The sequence below is a fragment of the Trachypithecus francoisi genome, unplaced genomic scaffold, assembly GCF_009764315.1.
Source record: "Trachypithecus francoisi isolate TF-2019V2 unplaced genomic scaffold, Tfra_2.0 Lachesis_group9, whole genome shotgun sequence".
In the NCBI taxonomy this organism is placed as follows: domain Eukaryota; kingdom Metazoa; phylum Chordata; class Mammalia; order Primates; family Cercopithecidae; genus Trachypithecus; species Trachypithecus francoisi.
The window spans coordinates 21,889,390-21,911,936 of record NW_022681474.1 but is presented as its reverse complement, the minus strand read 5'-3'; the positions used below and the strand labels follow the sequence as shown (position 1 = coordinate 21,911,936).

The 22,547-nt window shown below is 36.8% G+C and overlaps 1 protein-coding gene across 1 annotated transcript in view; it reads right to left on the bottom strand.

Annotated features, from left to right (window-relative positions):
* The window catches only part of MALRD1 (MAM and LDL receptor class A domain containing 1), a 702,910-nt gene that overhangs the window by 170,088 nt on the left and 510,275 nt on the right, over positions 1–22,547 (bottom strand). Inside the window, 1 exon segment of the mRNA XM_033209380.1 lies at positions 17,083–17,240. Within this exon segment, the coding sequence (XP_033065271.1) occupies positions 17,083–17,240 (158 nt within the window).

Below are 22,547 nucleotides of genomic sequence, written 5' to 3'. Positions count from 1 at the left end.
AGTTGCATAATTCTTCAAGTTGAGTTCACTTTTATTTTTCTACTTTTATTATATTGTGAAAGGAAAGTCTGCTTTGAAGGTCAAATTAGATTAGCTCTTTCTCTCGAGTGTCGACCTTTGCATTTTGCGTGGTGCTTTCCCATCCTGCCTAATTTATAATTCAATAGCAAACTTAATAGCAGTGTTTTGTTGTTGTTGTTGTTGTTGTTGTTGTTTTTTTGCCATCCTATGGTTTATATTTTCTATTATTAACAATGGAAGATACATAGTACATTTTAGCAAGGTTTACTCTGGCACAGCTGTCAAAGTATCTCTTTGCTATCAAGATCTATTCAACCATCTTTGTTAAGGTGTTAATAAGAGCTGGTGATTCTTACTATGTGATAGATCATGTTTGTATGCTTGACACACTCCTAAGTGTACCCTGCCACAGGATCCTAAGTGTCTCTAGCACACCAGACCAAACCTTGCCTTTTTCTGCTATCCAATAAAACATATTAGATTAAAATAGAAAACATAGATATTATAGAGGGAGAAACTTGAATCTATTCTTTACAAAGAGAAAAAGAAATCATTAAAAAATACCTTGCTTCATTTAAACTATTGCTATAACACATTACTCATGTCATATTGTACAAATGATTTCAATGTGCCAGGATGAGTGATACCTTAAGAGCTACTGCCCTAGAACATTACTTTTCATGTTTCTGCTGAAAATAGTAAGGCATGCTCAGATTTAAGGTATAATCTAGGTTTTCTGCAAGTCTATTTATAAATTTGTTAAGTATGCTTAAAAACTTCTACACACATCTCCCTACCTTTTATGCATGTGGATAATTGCATACGTCTCTTAAATACTATCTAATATGATTCTCCAAAGCTACCATTGATAAGCAATTTAACACCACTTGTAGAAATACTGGCCATGAAGTTCAGCATTGAAAGAGAACTGGTTAGTCTAGAAAATTAGTTAAAATGTACTTTGAAAATGAATAAAATTAGAGACAGAATACTGATAATGCCACTCAATAACTTTCACAATAAGAATGCATTTTTACAGTGTCAATAATAAAAGAAACACAACACAAAGTCCTGAGGTTATATTGCCTTAAGCATATGTTATACAAACTAGCACCCACTTAATTCCTTTCATTTTTTTATCCTGAATATATTTTTATTTTTAAAGAGACAAGGTCTTGCCATGTTGCCCAGGCTGGTCTCAAATTCCTGGCATCAAGAAATCCTCCTGCTTCAGCCTCCCAAAGTGCTGGGAATACAGGCATGAGCCACTGTGCCTGGCCTTCCAATTTTAATTTCTGAAAATAATGTTTTTCGTAAATACAAGTGAATATTCAACTTCACATATTTTTTGCTATTGAAACTTCAAGTTCTTTTCTTACTTCTCTTTTCACTCGACATGTGCCTGGAGAAATTTCTGCGGCACAAGTGATAACTGTGAGATGGGCTGGGTCCTAATCTGTATGGTCACATCTCATGGGAATAACCAGAGCCTTTTCAGCAGCTAAGTAACAAGGGTTATCATTTTCTAAATTATTACTTCACTGCAATAAATGACAACCTAGTACCTGATTAAGGGAACGTAAGTATCAATGCGTTTCCTCTATTATTAGAAACTCACTATGTGCCATATTTCATTGGTTCATTATTTATATTTTTTGCTGTGTTATCCACTATGGGTTGTGAGAATCATTGTTGAATGATATATCAAAAGCCTTACTACCTCAAAAGACCTTCCACTGTGGGTGCCATGTGTCTCTGCACCACACCCCAGAGGGCCCACAGTCATTCTGCATTTAAGACAGGCTGAGTTGGGGTAAGACTCTTTTTCTTCTCTGCTAAACTGCCTATTATGATGATGAGATGTCTGCTATCATCACAGGGAATAGAATTTCCTCTTGCACTAGCCTAAAGAATGGGTTCCGGAAATGTCTGCCAATTCTAACAGGACAACTGTAGATCTAATGACAAATTCTAGATGATTACAAAATTGACCAGAAGGGCCTTCAGTGAGTTTGACAAAGAAGATATAGTCTTGGTGGCCCTTGACCTTGAGCAGCTCATTCAAAAGTTAATCATCTCAAGCAGCAGAACACGCTGGGTGCGTGGCTCACACCTATCATCCGAGCACTATGACAGGCCAAGGTGGGAAAATCACTTGGGTTCAAGAGTTCAAGGCCAGCCTGGTCAACATGGCAAAACCCCATCACTGCACACACACACAAAAACCCAAAAACAAAACAAAACAAAAAGCAAATTAACTAGATGTGGTGGTGCATGCTGGTAGTCCCAGCTACTAGGAAGGCTGATGTGGGAGGATAACTCGAGCCCAGGAGGTCGAGACTGCAGTGAGTGAAGACTGCACCACTACACTCCAGCCTGGGTGATAGAGTGAAACCCCGTCTCAAAAATATAAAAAATTAAAAAACAAAGCAACAGAACAAAAGGATTGCATGGTATGTCTTATAGGCAACTATTGGTAAAACAAATACTTAACAGCATCCTCCACACTAAACTCACACACACTAAGCATTTGGGGACACATCTAACTAAGTTACCATGATGCCATTTTGTAAAATTTATAATTCCAACCAAATGTATACTGAAAAGTATAATATGCAGAACACGAAATATGCAAAATATCTTTTAAAGAATTAAATTTTATCAACTACTGGTAGAAAATATAAGACAATTTTGAATAATGAAAATGCAAACCCTAAATATATCATAAAATAGCCCTCTAATTCTGAAAGGCAGAAAAGCGCAGCAGTTATAAGCATAGAGTAGAGATAGGCCATGTGGGAAAATCTGCCCAGCTCTATGACCTTGGAGAAATTCCTGAAGCTTTGTCTATCTCATTTGCCTTATCTGTTAAAATATCGATAATGTCAGTACTTGCCTCATTGGAGGGTGTGAGAATCAGATTAATCAATTTATGATAAAGGACTTTGGTGTATGGCATATCGTAACCATCTGATATTAAGTCCGACTCTGATGTTATTCTGTTTTTTTTTCTTTGCTTTTACTATCTTCCTAAATATTACATTGAAATAAAACAAAACAAAACTCAATAGCACCAGCTCACAACAATAATGGTTTTCTGAACTGGAACATTTACATGCTCAATGTCTTATCCTATGGGTTTTACTGAAATTCATTGAGGCCTAAGAACACCTGAAATCTAAGATAGAGACTATTTCAACCAAAATACGAACAATCGGTTTCTGGAATCCCATTCATATATATATATATATATGTGTGTATATGTATATGTGTGTGTATATATATATAAGTATATATATATATACTTAGCTGTTATCATGGAAGTTTTAGAAAGTAGCTTTTTTTTTCCATGAGCAATTAGAAATTTATATAAATTACAAAAATATTACAAAAATATAAATTGTGAGTTACCTATTCATTTTCCTTTTATTTCTTTAAAAATAAGTCTGAAGTAATAAAATATATTAGATATTTTTAGAGAAATCATCTTGTCCAGTGCCAAATTAACTGCTTTTTATAGACCAACTCAATTGAGATAGCATTAAACATCAAAACAAAACAGAAGGTAGGAAGCTGAATAACTGTAATTAAATAATATAATGGGAAATTAATTTGGTTTCATTCAGGGCTCTTTTGGCAAGGAGGATCAAAAAGTGACCACCATCATTTTAAAGAGTGCTTTTAATTTGACATGTAAGTAGGTAATTGAAAGACAGAAAGAAACTGATCTTTGTAAGTTCTTCTGGTTTGGCATTACTAGAAAATAAAGCAATTATTAAGTAAGTACAAATTAGCATTGTTCCCTAATTCCTTCAGCCTTCAATTGGAGGGTATTGATGCCTATGTGAACATTTTTTTATTCTGATTATCAGTCATTTACGATGAAAAGATATTGAAGTCTTCCTAATTTCACTAAAATATTTTCTTTATGCAGCCCTCTACTTTGAAGGCTGAGATAAATCAGCATAGTTTGGCTTTTTATCTTAAAACATAATAGGAAAATCATAATTGAATTTCACCTTGATCTCATCAACTATACAAGTAGTTTATTGCTTTCGCTTTACATGATACACTTCATTAATATGCTAATAAAATTTAGATATGCTTTATTTAGAAAATTATCTTAAATGTCAGTGAAGATCTAAGTCCTATGCATTATTTATAGACACTGGTTTTCAGTTTATCTTTATATTGCATTTTAAATCAAGCCACATTTTTGTGACCCTGGATTTCTGAAATCATCTTCACTTTTCTCCCGTGCAATGGACTGAATATTACTCCCCAAGATTCATATGTTGAAATCCTAACCCCGAAGGTGATGGTATCAGAAGGTAGGGCCTAGAGGAGGGACAAGATCATGAAGGGGGAGACCTCATGAATGGGATTAGTGACATTATAAAGAGACTGAAGTCAAGTAAGAGAAATGACAAACAACACAGGTAGCTATGAAACTTTCCATGTGTGATATAGTTCTCCGGAAAAAAAAAAAAAAACAGTTTCCCTTGATAAGTAATTACTCATCTTCTGCTGAGAGACGTATTTTATATCAACTGATAAGGAAGCCCCTCTGAGAAAAATGATGTTTGAATACAAGAAGCCAGCCTTGTGAATATCTGGAGAAAGAGGAGGGAGGAGAAAAAGGAGAGAGAGAAGAGAACTCTCCTGCCTTTTCCATTATGTGAAGTCACAGAAAAGGTCTGGTGAGATATCAAACTTGCCAGTCCCTTGATCTTGGACTTCCCAGCCTCCAGAACTAGAAGAAATAAATTTATGTTGTTTATAAGTCACCCAGTCAACGGTATTTGGTAATAGCGACCTGAAAGAACTAAGACATCAAGTTTCACTTTCACTTCGATTTCCTCCTACCCACCAGATTCCAGCCCTTTTCCATACAGCAGCCCAACAGCCCTTTTACATTTTTTTAATTAGATTACTTTTCATGTTAATACTCTCTGATGGCTTTCCATGGTTTTTAGAATAAAATTGAATCTAATGATCATGTACAAGGTCATAAATGACCTGGTCTCTTCCTACATCTTCAATCTTATTTATATTTCTGGTCTATGTTGTTCCCGCTATGCTAGCCCTAGAAATTTCTACATGGGAGCTTTTTCACTAGCTTGTAACCTCTGCTTAGAGCAGTCTTTCTTCAGATATTCACAAAGCTGGCTCCTTCTTGTTTTTTCAACACTAAATCCAAATATCATCTTTCTGAGAAGTGCTTCCTTACCATTCAAAATAAAATGCCTCTCTCAGCAAGCAAACAGAAGGTCTCATAGTTACCTGTTTTGTCTGTTTACATATTTTCTGTTACCACTTACTAGAACCTTATTAAGAAATAAGTTAATGTTACGAGGACAAATTGAAGCTGACTGTCACTCAATATTTTAATTATTATTTTGTAAGGTCATAGCATCAAAAGATTTGTGTTTTTACAGTGCACACTTATATCAGACAAAATCAAGTTTAGAGTAGCTAAACTAACATATTTCAAATAAAGGAAGTTTAATATAGAGATATAGGGGACTGATTACAAAGGTTATGGAACAGATGAGAAGTCAGCAAGGAAATTACGATGCAACCTACCATATGTAGAATGTTTCCATCCCTAAAACGAGAGGGACAAAGGAAGAAAGTCGCCAAAGTCAAGCTGCTGGAAGAATAGAAAAATTTTCGGGCATGTTCTATGGGAGCTGGAACTAAGGAAGCAAGGCCTAATTGGGGGAAGCTGAGTCACAGATAAGGTACAGTTAGAGATTCAATCCAAAATAGGAAGAGAGAGGAGGAAGGCTCGTTTTCTCTTCCTGTCCTCAGGTCTTTGGTGGGTACCTTCCATTGACCAAACATACCTAGGAAGGCAGAAAGCAAAGGAGCCAGGGAAGTGTAGTTCTCTGGAATACAGAGCAGATCCTGGAAGGGCAGGGAATGCATAACCTTTAGTGGGATTTCAGAAAATTCATGGTGACAAGGAGATATACTCCCACAATCTACAATTCAGAATCTCTTTTGAGAAGGCCTTCCTATTTTTATTGCCTCATAAACCCTTGCCTCTGAAAATTCATCTTAGGTATTTTCTTTGCCACATCCCTTCTGAAGGGTTTCTATAATCAACGTAAGAAATAGTTTAAGACAACTGTAAGCTACCATGTACTCTGGAACCACATTTGCTATTATTAACACAAGTGGTCATGTGTTTATGGCACATACTAGGGCAGTGTCTCTCAACCCTTCCAAATATGAGGACCCTTCAGAAATATGTAATTTTTATTGGAAAGCTAATACAAGTTTCAGGTAGAAAAATTATAAAATACATAAGACTGCAAAATAAGAAACTTTTTTTTTTATTATTATACTTTAAGTTCTAGGGTACATGTGCATAACGTGCAGGTTTGTTACATAAGTATACTTGTGCCATGTTGGTGTGCTGCACCCATCAACTCGTCAGCACCCATCAACTTGTCATTTACATTAGGTATAACTCCCAATGCAATCCCTCCCCCCTCCCATCGCCTACCATAATAGGCCCGGGTGTGTGATGTTCCCCTTCCCGAGTCCAAGTGATCTCATTGTTCAGTTCCCACCTATAAGTGAGAACATGCAGTGTTTGGTTTTCTGTTCTTGTGATAGTTTGCTGAGAATGATGGTTTCCAGCTGCATCCATGTTCCTACAAAGGACACAAACTCATCCATTTTTACGGCTGCATAGTATTCCATGGTGTATATGTGCCACATTTTCTTAATCCAGTCTGTCACAGATGGACATTTGGGTTGGTTCCAAGTCTTTGCTATTGTGAATAGTGCTGCAGTAAACATACGTGTGCATGTGTCTTTATAGCAGCATGATTTATAATCCTTTGGGTATATACCCAGTAATGGGATGGCTGGGTCATATGGTACTTCTAGTTCTATATCCTTGAGGAATCGCCATACTGTTTTCCATAATGGTTGAACTAGTTTACAATCCCACCAACAGTGTAAAAGTGTTCCTGTTTCTCCACATCCTCTCCAACACCTGTTGTTTCCTGACTTTTTAATGATTGCCATTCTAACTGGTGTGAGATGGTATCTCATTGTGGTTTTGATTTACATTTCTCTGATGGCCAGTGATGATGAGCATTTTTTCATGTGTCTGTTGGCTGTATGAATGTCTTCTTTTGAGAAATGTCTGTTCATATCCTTTGCCCACTTTTTGATAGGGTTGTTTTTTTTCTTGTAAATTTGTTTGAGTTCTTTGTAGGTTCTGGATATTAGCCCTTTGTCAGATGAGTAGATTGCAAAAATTTTCTCCCATTCTGTAGGTTGCCTGTTCACTCTGATGGTAGTTTCTTTAGCTGTGCAGAAGCTCTTTAGTTTAATTGGATCCCATTTGTCAATTTGGGCTTTTGTTGCCGTTGCTTTTGGTGTTTTAGACATGAAGTCCTTGCCCATGCCTATGTCCTGAATGGTATTCCCTAGGTTTTCTTCTAGGGTTTTCATGGTATTAGGTCTAACATTTAAGTCTCTAATCCATCTTGAATTAATTTTCGTATAAGGAGTAAGGAAGGGATCCAGTTTCAGCTTTCTACTTATGGCTAGCCAATTTTCCCAGCACCATTTATTAAATAGGGAATCCTTTCCCCATTTCTTGTTTTTCTCAGGTTTGTCAAAGATCAGATGGCTGTAGATGTGTGGTATTATTTCTGAGGACTCTGTTCTGTTCCATTGCTCTATATCTCTGTTTTGGTACCAGTACGATGCTGTTTTGGTTACTGTAGCCTTGTAGCATAGTTTGAAGTCAGGTAGCGTGATGCCTCCAGCTCTGTTCTTTTGACATAGGATTGTCTTGGCAATGCGGGGTCTTTTTGGTTCCATATGAACTTTAAAGCAGCTTTTTCCAATTCTGTGAAGAACTCATTGGTAGCTTGATGGGGATGGCACTGAATCTATAAATTACCTTGGGCAGTATGGCCATTTTCACAATATTGATTCTTCCTATCCATGAGCATGGTATGTTCTTCCATTTGTTTATGTCCTCTTTGATTTCACTGAGTAGTGGTTTGTAGTTCTCCTTGAAGAGGTCCTTGACATCCCTTGTAAGTTGGATTCCTAGGTATTTTATTCTCTTTGAAGCAATTGTGAATGGAAGTTCATTCCTGATTTGGCTGTCTGTCTGTCTGTTACTGGTGAATAAGAATGCTTGTGATTTTTGCACATTAATTTTGTATCCTGAGACTTTGCTGAGGTTGCTTATCAGCTTAAGGAGATTTTGGGCTGAGACAATGGGGTTTTCTAAATATATAATCATGTCATCTGCAAACAGGGACAATTTGACTTCCTCTTTTCCTAACTGAATACCATTGATTTCTTTCTCTTGCCTGATTGCCCTAGCCAGAACTTCCAACACTATGTTGAATAGGAGTGGTAAGAGAGGGCATCCCTGTCTTGTGCCAGTTTTTAAATGGAATTTTTCCAGTTTTTGCCCATTCAGTATGATACTGGCTGTGGGTTTGTCATAAATCACTCTTATTATTTTGAGATACGTTCCATCAATACCGAATTTCTTGAGTGTTTTTAGCATGAAGGGCTGTTGAATTTTGTCAAAGGCCTTTTCTGCATCTATTGAGATAATCATGTAGTTTTTGTCTTTGGTTCTGTTTATATGCTGGATTACGTTTATTGATTTGCGTATGTTGAACCAGCCTTGCATCCCAGGGATGAAGCCCACTTGATCATGGTGAATAAGCTTTTTGATGTGCTGCTGAATCCGGTTTGGATCCAGTATTTTATTGAGGATTTTTGCATTGATGTTCATCAGAGATATTGGTCTAAAATTCTCTTTTTTTGTTGTGTCTCTGCCAGGCTTTGGTATCAGGATGATGTTGGCCTCAAAAAATGATTTAGGGAGGATTCCCTCTTTTTCTATTGATTGGAATAGTTTCAGAAGGAATGGTACCAGCTCCTCCTTGTACCTCTGGTAGAATTCAGCAGTGAATCCATCTGGTCCTGGACTTTTTTTGGTTGGTGGGCTATTAATTATTGCCTCAATTTCAGAGCCTGCTATTGGTCTATTCAGGGATTCAGCTTCTTCCTGGTTTAGTATTGGGAGAGTGTAAGTGTCCAGGAAATTATCCATTTCTTCTAGATTTTCTAGTTTATTTGCATAGAGGTGTTTATAATATTCTCTGATGGTAGTTTGTAGTTCTGTGGGGGTCGGTGGTGATATCCCCTTTATCATTTTTATTGTGTCTATTTGATTCTTCTCTCTTTTCTTCTTTATTAATCTTGCTAGCGGTCGATCAATTTTGTTGATCCTTTCAAAAAACCAACTCCTGGATTCATTGATTTTTTGGACGGTTTTTTGTGTCTCTGTCTCCTTCAGTTCTGCTCTGATCTTAGTTATTTCTTGCCTTCTGCTAGCTTTTGAATGTGTTTGCTCTTGCCTCTCTAGTTCTTTTAATTGTGATGTTAGAGTATCAATTTTAGATCTTTCCTGCTTTCTCTTGTGGGCATTTAGTGCTATAAATTTCCCTCTACACACTGCTTTAAATGTGTCCCAGAGATTCTGGTATGTTGTATCTTTGTTCTCATTGGTTTCAAAGAACATCTTTATTTATGCCTTCATTTCGTTATGTACCCAGTAGTCATTCAGGAGTAAGTTATTCAGTTTCCATGTAGTTGAGCAGTTTTGATTGAGTTTCATAGTCCTGAGTTCTAGTTTGATCGCACTGTGGTCGAGAGACAGTTTGTTATAATTTCTGTTCTTGTACATTTGCTGAGGAGTGTTTTACTTCCAATTATGTGGTCAATTTTGGAATAAGTGTGACGTGGTGCTCAGAAGAATGTATATTCTGTTGCTTTGGGGTGGAGAGTTCTGTAGATGTCTATTAGGTCTGCTTGCTGCAGAGATGAGTTCAATTCCTGGATATCCTTGTTAACTTTCTGTCTCGTTGATCTGTCTAATGTTGACAGTGGAGTGTTGAAGTCTCCCATTATTATTGTATGGGAGTCTAAGTCTCTTTGTAAGTCTCTAAGGACTTGCTTTATGAATGTGGGTGCTCCTGTATTGGGTGCATATATATTTAGGATAGTTAGCTCTTCCTGTTGAATTGATCCCTTTACCATTATGTAATGGCCTTCTTTGTCTCTTTTGATCTTTGATGGTTTAAAGTCTGTTTTATCAGAGACTAGGATTGCAACCCCTGCTTTTTTTTGTTCTCCATTTGCTTGGTAGATCTTCCTCCATCCCTTTATTTTGAGCCTATGTATGTCTCTGCATGTGAGATGGGTCTCCTGAATACAGCAAACAGATGGGTCTTGGCTCTTTATCCAATCTGCCAGTCTGTGTCTTTTAATTGGAGCATTTAGTCCATTTACATTTAAGGTTAATATTGTTATGTGTGAAGTTGATCCTTCCATTATGATATTAACTGGTTATTTTGCTCGTTAGTTGATGCAGTTTCTTCCTAGCCTCGATGGTCTTTACATTTTGGCATGTTTTTGCCATGGCTGGTACTGGTTGTTCCTTTCCATGTTTAGTGCTTCCTTCAGGGTCTCTTGTAAGGCAGGTCTGGTGGTGACAAAACCTCTAAACATTTTCTTATCTGTAAAGGATTTTATTTCTCCTTCACTTATGAAACATAGTTTGGCTGGATATGAAATTCTGGGTTTAAAATTCTTTTCTTTAAGAATGTTGAATATTGGCCTGCACTCTCTTCTGGCTTGTAGAGTTCCTGCTGAGAGATCTGCTGTTAGTCTGATGGGCTTCCCTTTGTGGGTAACCTGACCTTTCTCTCTGGCTGCCCTTAAGATTTTTTCCTTCATTTCAACTTTGGTGAATCTGACAATTATGTGTCTTGGAGTTGCTCTTCTCGAGGAGTATCTTTGTGGCGTTCTTTGTATTTCCTGAATTTGAATGTTGGCCTGCCCTACTAGGTTGGAGAAGTTCTCCTGGATGATATTCTGAAGAGTGTCTTCCAACTTGGTTTCATTTTCCCCCTCACTTTCAGGCACCCCAATCAGACGTAGATTTGGTCTTTTTACATAATCCCATACTTCTTGCAGGCTTTGTTCATTTCTTTTTCTTCTTTTTTCTTTAGATTTCTCTTCTTGCTTCATTTCATTCATTTGATCCTCAATTGCTGATACTCTTTCTTCCAATTGATCGAATCGGTTACTGAAGCTTGTGCAGTTTTTAGTCACGTATTTCTCATGTCATGGTTTTCATCTCTGTCAGTTCGTTTACGGCCTTCTCTGCATTAATTATTCTAGTTATCAATTCTTCCACTCTTTTTTCAAGATTTTTAGTTTCTTTGCGCTGGGTACAAAATTCCTCCTTTAGCTCTGGGAAGTTTGATGGACTGAAGCCTTCTTCTCTCATCCCGTCAAAGTCATTCTCTGTCCAGCTTTGATCTGTTGCTGGCAATGAGCTGCATTCCTTTGGAGGGGGAGACGTGCTCTTATTTTTTGAATTTCCAGCTTTTCTGCCTGCTTTTTCCCCATGTTTGTGGTTTTATCTGCGTTTGGTCTTTGATGATAGTGATGTACTGATGGGGTTTTGGTGTAGGTGTCCTTCCTGTTTGTTAGTTTTCCTTCTAACAGTCAGGACCCTCAGCTGCAGATCTGTTGGAGATTGCTTGAGGTCCACTCCATACCCTGTTTGCCTGGGTGTCAGCAGCAGAGGCTGCAGAAGATAGAATATTGCTGAACAGCGAGTGTACCTGTCTGATTCTTGCTTTGGAAGCTTCCTCTCAGGGGTGTACTCCACCGTGTGAGGTGTGGGGTGTCGGTCTGCCCCTAGTGGGGGATGTCTCCCAGTTAGGCTACTCAGGGATCAGGGACCCACTTGAGCAGGCAGTCTGTCCGTTCTCAGATCTCAACCTCCATGTTGGGAGATCCACTGCTCTCTTCAAAGCTGTCAGACAGAGTCGTATGCGTCTGCAGAGGTTTCTGCTGCTTTTTGTTGTTGCTGTTGTTGTTGTTTAGCTGTGCCCTGTCCCCAGAGGTGTAGTCTGCAGAGACAGGCAGCCTTCCTTGAGCTGCTGTGGGCTCTACCCAGTTCGAGCTTTCCAGCGGTTTTGTTTACCTACTTAAGTCTCAGCAATGGCGGGCGCCCCTCCCCCATCCTTGTTGCTGCCTTCCCGTTAGATCTCAGACTGCTGTGCTAGCTATGAGGGAGGCTCTGTGGGCTGGCGTGGGACCCTTCCAGCCAGGTGTGGGATATAATCTCCTGGTGTGCCCGTTTGCTAAGACCCTTGGTAAAGCACAGTATTGGGGTGGGAGTTACCCGATTTTCCAGGTGTTGTGTGTCTCAGTTCCCCTAGCTAGGAAAAGGGATTCCCTTCCCCCTTGCACTTCCCAGGTGAGGTGATGCCTTGCCCTGCTTCAGCTCTGGCTGGTCGGACTGCAGCAGCTGACCAGCACCGATTGTCCGGCACTCCCTAGTGAGATGAACCCACTATCTCAGTTGAAAATGCAGAAGTCACCTGTCTTCTGTGTCGCTTGCACTGGGAGCTGGAGACTGGAGCTGTTCCTATTCGGCCGTCTTGCTCCATCTCTCAAAAAACTAAACTTTTTCATCTCAAAAGTTCAAATAATTCTTTTAACCATTGTAGTGTGTATTTCTCCATTCATTCCTTTTCCCTCTCTTATATATACATACATATATTTATACAGGTAAATATCTATAGCCATATACACATTTTCACACAGAATTTGATTTTTTTTTTTTTTTTTTTTTTTTTTGAGACGGAGTCTGGCTCTGTCACCCAGGCTGGAGTGCAGTGGCCGGATCTCCACTCACTGCAAGCTCCGCCTCCCGGGTTCACGCCATTCTCCTGCCTCAGCCTCCCGAGTAGCTGGGACTACAGGCGCCAGCCACCTCGCCCGGCTAGTTTTTTGTATTTTTTAGTAGAGACGGGGTTTCACCGTGTTAGCCAGGATGGTCTCGATCTCCTGATCTCGTGATCCACCTGTCTCGGCCTCCCAAAGTGCTGGGATTACAGGCTTGAGCCACCGCGCCTGGCCCAGAATTTGATTTTTTTTAATTGCATACTTGTATACATATTCCTTAACAATCTGCTTAGATCATTAAAGAATAATAAACATTTCTTTTTATCACTAATTATTCATTCACAGAATTGTTCTGCAGTGTTTCCATATGACTGAATGTATTATATTTTAGTAATTCCTACTATTTGATGCTCAAGTGGTTTCCAATATTTACCAGGGTAAACATTGAGATTTAAAAAAAAAAAAAGAAAAAAAAAAGAACTTTGGTCGGATGCAGTGGCTCACGCCTGTAATCCCAGCACTTTGGGAGGCCAAGGCTGGTGGATCACTAGATCAGAAGATTGAGACCAGTCTGACCAACATGATGAAATGCCATCTCTACTAAAAATACAAAAGTTAGCTGGGCATGGTGGCGCCTGTCTATAATCCCAGCTGCTCAGGAGTCTGAGGTAGGAGAATCACTTGAACCAGGGAGGAGGAGGTTGCAGTGAGCTGAGATCACGCCACTGCACTCCAGTCTGGTAACAGAGCAAGACTCCATCTCAAACAACAACAATAACAACAAAAATTTTATAAATAAAATAGCATATATATCTACCTTTATTTCACTACAATAAATTTCTAGATGTAAAATGTTTTAGTAAATATAAAAATTATAATTTTTTTAATTGTCAAAATATTCTTCATAATTGCAAATTGACAGTCCAACTAGCAATAAATATCTATTTCTTTACATCCACACCAACAGTAGATATGATCATTCATTTTATTCTTTTAAGATTTTTTTATGGTGTCAACATTATTAGAGAAGGGGAATAAAGGACTTCTTTTTTACTTGGAAAAAGAAGTTTTTTTCCCACCACAAGTCCAGATTATATTAATTGGAATTTTAGTGTCAATTATTTGTGAAAATAGAGCCACAAACATGAGTCCACATTTTATTTATAAGGAGTGGTCCTGCAGCACTATAATACCCAAATTAGAGATTGTAAGATAGCACAAACTTGCAGGTAAAAGAAAAGCATGCTAATGGAATGCTTCAATCCTAAGAGCAGGGAGAATGGGTTTCCACTTCATTGGTTCCTCCACATGTAAAATTACTGCATGCTTAGGAAGGTTTTCAGTCTGTGAATAACTCAAGATTTTCCACAGCAATAGTTGAGAAAATAAGATTTGCCCAGCTGCTATGATCCATCAGTGATATAAGGACACATTAGGAAAACAGTTTTTGCTGAGTTTCTGTAATGGTTAGGGCTTTTTCAGTAGCAAATAACAAAAGGAGAATTCTAATGGTGCAGAAAAAGTGGGATTCAGAGTTTAAACAGAGCAGGTACGTTTCTGTTTCTTCCCCTTTCTTTAGCTCTGTGTCCCCCTGTGTGTTAGCTTTTTTGTCAAACAATCTCTCTCCCTTTGTAGGGAAAGGTGGCCTCCAACAGCCCCAAGCCTAGTCTATGTTTCTACAACTTGTAATCGAAAAGAAAGAGAAATATCTCTCTTCCTCTGCATCAAATGTTTAAAGGAGCTTATTACTGGCCCTATTGAGGTCACCCATGGACGTGGTAAAAGAAAGTCACTGTGGCAGTCAACCCCACTGATATAGTTTAGATATTTGACCCTGTCCACATCTCATGTTGAATTGTAATCCCCAATGCTGGAGGTGGGGACTGGTAGGAGCTGTTTGGGTCATGGGGGCAGATCTGTCATGGCTGGATGCTGTCTTCATGATAGTGAGTCAGTTATCATGATACCTGGTCATTTAAAAATGTTGGCACCTCCCCCTCTTGCCTCTGCTTTCATCATGTGACAGCTCCCACTTTGCATTCCACCATACTTAAATGCTTCTTGAGGCCTCATCAGAAGCTGAGCAGATGCCTGGTGCCATGCTTCCTGTACAGCCTGCAGAACTGTGAGCCAATTAAACCTATTTCTTTTATAAATTACTAGTCTCAGGTATTTCTTTATAGCAATGCAAGAATGACCTAATGTACCTACCAAGACCATTGCTACAGAAAAATTAGTATCATGCTGGTTATCAATTTCCTGCCACTATTCTTTCTAGCAGACCTCTCTGAAAACTGTTCAGGGTAGAAAAGCGTCGTTATACTTAACTGCTACCTTCTGGTGAGAAAAACCAGTAGGCACCAAAGCCAAGTATCAGAAATCAAGACATGAGGCCAACATTTCTATTTCAAAGGCTATTTACAGAAACATGGCTAAACACAGAGGGCCAATTAACTGGGTAACTAAGGAACTGAAGGTCCAGCTGGTGAGTAGCTCAAGAACACACAAGTGATCTTTTTGAATTGAGGAAGGAACAATTTCTTAGAAAGTGACGGAAATCTGCCTATATTATACGGAAAGGTCTAGTGGCCTTTCCATCGATACTTGCTTTGGTGAGGAACTGTAGACTAGTGTCCTCTTCAGTTGTAGCAATCTGTGTTTCATAATGTCAGTAGAAATAAGATGTATTGGAGTTTCTTGAAGCTCAATGGTTATAAATTACAATGGATAATATTTAGCATAAGCAATAGGCTAATCTACTGAATATTCATCGATTAGAAGTAAAAACTATGAAAAATACAATTTTTACATACTTTGCATTTACTCATGTGCTCCCAGACTGTTAAAAATGAACCTCTTTCTCTGTTGTTTTACTGGCTTCCTTTGAAAAAACAGACATCCTCGTAGAGTCAGGATAAATTCTCAACTTTCTTTGCATGTTTGGATTTTTACTTAAGAGTTTCAATTTCTGTCGATGCCTAGAATTGATAAGGCCTTTTTACTTTCTCTCATTTTCCCATGTTTCTCTTCTGACTTCTCTGGTTGACCACAGAGAATCTGAGAAACGAAACTGGGCAACAGATATCATATTTTTGAGGTGGGGGCATGGCGGCTCATGCCTGTAATCCCGGCACTCGGGATTATGAGGTGGGTGGATCATGAGGTTAGGAGTTTGAGACCAGCCTGGCCAACATGGTGAAACCCCATCTCTACTAAAAATACAAAAAATTAGCTGGGCAGGGTGATGCATGCCTGAAATCCCAGCTACTAAGGAGGCTGAGGCAAGAGAACCACTTGAACCTGGGAGGCGGAGGTTCCAATGAACTGAGGTCAACCATTGCACTTCAGCCAGGGCGACAGAGGAAGACTCTGTCCCTCCCTGGCCCCCACCAAAAAAAGGGTATCAGATTTTTGAAATCAGAATTTTGACTGTGAAATCTTGAAAAAGTTACTAAGGCTCTTTGAATCTCAGTTTCTTTGTTGTAAAATTGGGAAAAATATACTTTCCTCATCAGGTGAAGGTGAGAATTAAAATTGATACCATAGAATGTTTTTAATAAATGTAAATATAAGGCAGAACTTAGTAAGAGCTGTTATTTACAGAGGACCATTTAATATAAGGACCAAAATCCCAATTGCATTTATTTAAAAAACAGGATTGGATAAACTGTAAGTTAATAACACTAGGTGTGGTGTGCTGATATGTAATCATTTAATTAGAAATCAGGATCTTAAAATTGGTTCATAATGATTGAAAAACTCATTGATACAATGAAAAGTATAAGTGCAGCAACTTGTTTAATTAAAGGTATCTGCATTTGGTACAGATTATTGCTTTAAATTAGTTAAAAATAGAGCATGCATGTTGATTTTACTGTAAGCTGATATACACTTAAAATCTCAAATTTGCTTTTCCTTTACTGAATTTTGGGTAGAAAATTATCTTCTTCACCATTATGTCTTACATCACATTTCTTTACTGTCTCTAGCTAAGCTGCTAAAGAAGATACATGTGGAATCTGCCCAAATTCTTTTACCTCCAGATGATCTTTTAAATAGCATTCGACATAATTGAGTTCAGGTGGCAGCTGTCAGCGAGATAAATCTTGAATGAGATTAAGATGAATGACAGCACAGCTTGCCAACATCCCATTGCCCCAGAAAGAAATGAGAAATTAATGGCATCAGCATTGGTGGTATGACCAACGAAAATACAAATAAGACAAGGGAAGACAATGTTTAAACATGCCATGCATATTTCAGTGATCATAAATCTCTGGCTTCCTTTTTTACCTTTAATATTCCCATACTCCTGGGATCGATCGTGTAGAACCAGAACCGAACAGTACACATTCCGAGGCTTGCTGGGAAGGATTTGGAGGTAGTAATTCTGGCAATGGATCCTTCCTTGGAGCCAGATGAGTTGACGTACAGGAAGTGCTTACCACTACCTTGAAATAGATTAACACAATTTTTTTCAGTGCAATGATAATATCGCATGAGTCGGAAAGTATTGCAATCATTAACAGATATCTTTTTATCCTCATACATACACACAATCAAACAGACTCATTTTCATTTTGGGAGTCATATATCAATAACATTTCATTCTTCTGAGCCAAAAAAGTGTCACTATGATCATATGATTCACAAAATTCCCTTGAGCCAGTGACTCATACAGTAATCAAATACTGGTTTTGAATATGAAGGTGTATTACTGTTCTCCTAATTTGCTCAAACCTGTCAGATTCCAGCAATAAAATACTTCGTATGCTGTGCACACAGCAAGTACAGAGTAGGTACTGGGGACTGACTAGTATCGGATCTTATTTTCAGTTGCTCTGATTCCCACACTGGCCAGGGTAGTAGTGAATGGCTATGACTGCAAAGTGAAATGTGATTCTTAGGGTCATTACATTAGTTTTTTCTGAGTAATACACAACTTCTTTTCTTCTCAAATGCATTAGTATGTGAAAGATTTCTGCATTTAAACACAATTGCATTTTTTTCTGTTGCCATTGTCAGAAATTCATCATACATACCATTCCCCTTTGTGGATAGGTAAAATATATATATGTGTGTGTATATTTTTTCCTTAAGTTATATATTTATTTGTAGTCTCATTCAAGACTATTAATGTTTTCTATATATATATTACATATTAATATATATTTAATTATATATAATATGTAAATATAAATATATTTCTGTATAAATATGTAAATAGAAATATATATAACATTATATATAATGTATTATATATAATATTTAATTATATAATGTATTATATATTTAATTATATATAATAAATAATATAAATATATATTTATTATATAATATATAAATATAAATATATTAATGTATATTTATATGAATGAGACTACAAATAGATATTTAAGGAAAAAATACACTTTTTTTGTATTTATAATATATTATATATTTACACATCTATTTTTATATTTATAATATATAAAATATATAATTAAATATATTTATCTATTACATATATTTACCTACCATATATTAATATATATTAAAATATTTTCTACATATATTTATATGTTACCTATGTGTATGTGTATTTTTTCCTTCAGTTAACTATTTAATTTTATTTCAAAATTGAGGCTATTAAAATAATTTATAATTAAAAGTATTCTTGATTTCCTGTGGTATTTTAGTATTGTTATTCAGATACATGTTTTTAAAGCATTATTTCTGAGTTAGTGGTCAAACAGGCTTCTCTTTTGAAGCTTTTCTTTTAAAAAACTTGTTGTCAGGTCAATTGAGTACTCTTCATATAATCAGCATATGTATTAGTTTACTTTTATCTCTCAGCATTTAATTCTTCAGTGCAAGGAATACTCATCTGCTATATCTTTGAATATGTATTAGAATAATCAGCATATGTATTAGTTTACCTTTATCTCCCAGCATTTAATTCTTCAGTGCAAGGAATACTCATGTGCTGTACGCTTGAATACAATTGAAACGGAATACAATTGAAAATTGAAGTGGCTAGAATATATTGCAAAGGAGAATTAGATGACCATGTCACACCACTTAATGGCCTGGATTTTTGCCTTTTCATTTTTTTGAAGGATATTTCAACAATGTCCTTCAAAATACAGATGACAAAAATGAATACACAATTTTTTAGAGCAACTTTAGGTTTAATGTTGAGAGGAAAGTAGAGTTTCCTGTGTCTTCATACCTCTCCCACAGACTATTTGTGTATTATTAACCTCTTGCATTAGTATGGCACATTAGTTACAATTAATGAGCCAATATTGACACATTCTTATTAAATTTTTTTTTGGCTATTCTGAGTCTTTTGCCTTTCCATGCAATCTTCAGAATAAGTTTATTAATTATCTACAAAATAACTTGGGATTGGAATTGCATTGAATTTATACATCATGTTGGGAAGAACTGACATCTACACAATATTGTCTTACTACATGTACATAGAACATCTATGTTTTGGCTTCTTGGAAGAATGATCTCATTATTACTACATAATGTTACATAATGCTTCTTTTTATCCCTGTAGTCTTCCTTGCTCCAAAGTCATCTTTATCTAAATTTCTACATTCTTTTGATTAATATTAGCATGGTATATGTTTCTCCATGCCTTTACTTTTAATGTGTGTGTATATTAAATGTAGGTTTCTTACTGACAGTATATAGTTGGGTCTTGTGTTTGTATCTATTTTGACAAGCAGGTGAATTTAGATGATTGGCACTTTAATTATTCATATAGTTGGAGTAATATTTATACATCTACCATATTTTTCTCCATTTTGTATTCAATACTCTTATATTCTTAATCTTTGTTTCTTTTTTTTCCCCCCTTCTGTTTTTTCTGTCTTCTCTGGCTTTAATTGAATATTTCACGATTCTGTTTTCATCCTCTCTTAACATATCAATTTTACATCTTCTGTTTTTCCATTATTTTTCTAGGGATTGACTTTGAATTTGCAATATACATTATAACTACCAAACCAAATCCTCTGTCAAATATCATCATACCATTTTATAAGCAACTTATATAACAACATAACCCATTTCATGGGTAGTACAAGTACTGTAAGATAGTATTTTCAATTATTCCCTCTCACTTCTTATAACATAGTTGGGTATTTCTATTCCCCTAGGTTGGTTAGGTTCCGGGAAAATGTTTTTCTTGAAGGCAGGCCTTGTTAAGAACAGAACGCTCTAGCAATATTTCAAAATGGCTACTTTTCCCCTTTTTCCTGCTGAAAACTGAGATTTTTCTTTCATCTTTGCTGTGAGAATGTGGGAGGGCCCCTGAAGTGAACATTGACCAAAGTGTGTGGGCTGCCAAGGACTGGGTCCCCATCACATTGTTTTCTCTCAAACTTGTCCACATTGAGGCTGCAGCAATCTGTCGGTTACATTTAGGATTCCTACACCAGTACCTGTTCCCTGAAGAGTTCCCGTTCATGGGCTACTTGCCCAGGTAACGTGCGATACTCTGTGTCTGGCTGTCTGGCTGTCCAGTGTTGGGGGTAGTGGTTTGCCTGTGACCTCAGTTCTCTAATTAATCTAAAAAGAATTGATTTTCAGTTGGTTCACCTTTCCTTCTATAATGATAGGAATGATGCCTTCCAAGCTCCTTACATGCTGGACTGGAAGATGCAAATAACTTGCATCTATTTTTTTTTTTTTTTTTTTAAACCCTATTTGACTGAAAATATCTCTTTTCACTAACAGGCTGCCAAAATAAGAAAATTTCCATAAAATTTATTTTTCTAATTAATTAATTACTTATTGAGACAGAGTCTTGCTCTGTTGCCAGGCTGGAGTACAGTGGCACGATCTTTGTTCACTGCAACCTCTGCCTCCCGGGTTCAAGCGATTCTCCTGCCTCAGACTCCCAAGTAGATGGGACTACAGGTGTGTGCCACCAAGCCCAGCTAATTTTTGTATTTTTAGTAGAGATGGGGTTTCACCATGTTGGCCAGGATGGTCTTGATCTCCTGACCTTGTGATCCCCCGCCTCGGCTTCCCAAAGTGCTGGAATCACAGGCGTGAGCCACCACGCCCGGCCTAATTTTATTTCAGTAAGATAAGAGGGAACGTTGCCTGAGAATTATTGCAGCAAAATTTTCAAGACAAAAGAGTACACATGAAAAGAACTTGAACGATTCCTGTAGCATCAGTAAACTGTTTTCTATCCGCATTGTCCTTTGAAATATATTGTATGTACCACCAAATATTGGGTTAGGAAAACTGAACACAGTATTTAATTTAGCCACAGGAAAAAAAAAAAAAAAGTTTTCTAAGTTTCACATTTTGTTCCCAAAATACTGCTTGTTTGTTTTCTTATTTGGAAAATCACAACACAGGTGGCATGCAAAGCCAGAATACCTACACAGCACCTGTCAAACCTACTGCGAACAGTGGCTTAGTCACTAAAAACATGCTTTCTTTAAATCCATGGTATTTTTAATTAAATAAGAACATCTGGATTTCTCTCCATTCTGTTGCTTTTTATACACTTGAGAATTTCTAACGCATTTAGACCGCACTTTATCAGACCAACTTTAAAACACTGTCTTCAGTAAGAAAAATATGGTATAATCCAATGAGCTATAGTAACTCTTTATGTACAGTAGGGCTTAATTGAAAGTATCAAATATATTCATCCTATACTGGACGTGAATAAATAGCCTTGGCTTTGTCCCAAACAGTTAATAACTAACATGTTTGTATAAATTATTTTTATAGTTCAGTTCTCAAATACTATAACATATATAATGATAACTAATGTACTTCCATCTCAGAAGCAGATCCTATTTAATTCAGACTTTAAATATTTCTTTTTCCATTTTGTAGTGTCAACCCAATGTTGAAAGTCAAATATTTAGAGCAGTAGGAAAAGTAGTAATTAGGTTCATTGACACAAATTCAACCAATTTTGCAAAGTTAGGAATTGAATTCTGATTTAAAATCTTGGATTTATGTAAATTTATTCCTCCAATTGCATAAATACATTGAAATTTCACTAATTCAGATATTTCTTTTCAATACTTTTAGTCCAATACTTAATTATAAAAGGACAATTTTAAGTTTCTACAGCAACCTGAATTAAGTCCAACCAAATGCTCCATTCTTTGTAATAAGTTACAGGCTCCTAAAGTAACTTAAGTCACAACATCTTTAGAGTTTCAGTAATTTACTAATAAACAAAAGTACTTAAAAAACAAAATTAAGATATTTCTTCCAGCCTGGTACCTAACAATATTTCAAGTACTTGAAAAATATTCTAACAATATTATAGGTACTTGGAAAATTATTGCACACAGGGGAAAACAATAACATATGCATTATTTCTTTCTTAAATAGCCACAGTTATTTTCGAATGGGGGGTGTGTCTTTTGGGCACTACACAAATTTCCAAACCTTGAAATTGGACTGAACATTACCTTCTTTTGTTATTCCAAATTTTCCCCAGTAAATGTCACTTTTGTGACAGCAACTACTAAAACCAGTTTAGCAAAAGTATGACGTCATACAAAGAAATGTTATACAATCTAATGTTTGCATTTTAGGGTTATATCATGAAACACAATGTGAAGAAAATTAATTCACTGGGAATGATCATCCACTATTTCACTGCAGGATATTTATTTTGGCACAGAATAATCAATGTCATGTAAGGCCCAATATCAAAGCTAACCATTCCAATTATTAATTAACGGACTCTGGGCTGAGTTATCAAAGTATATCCCCAT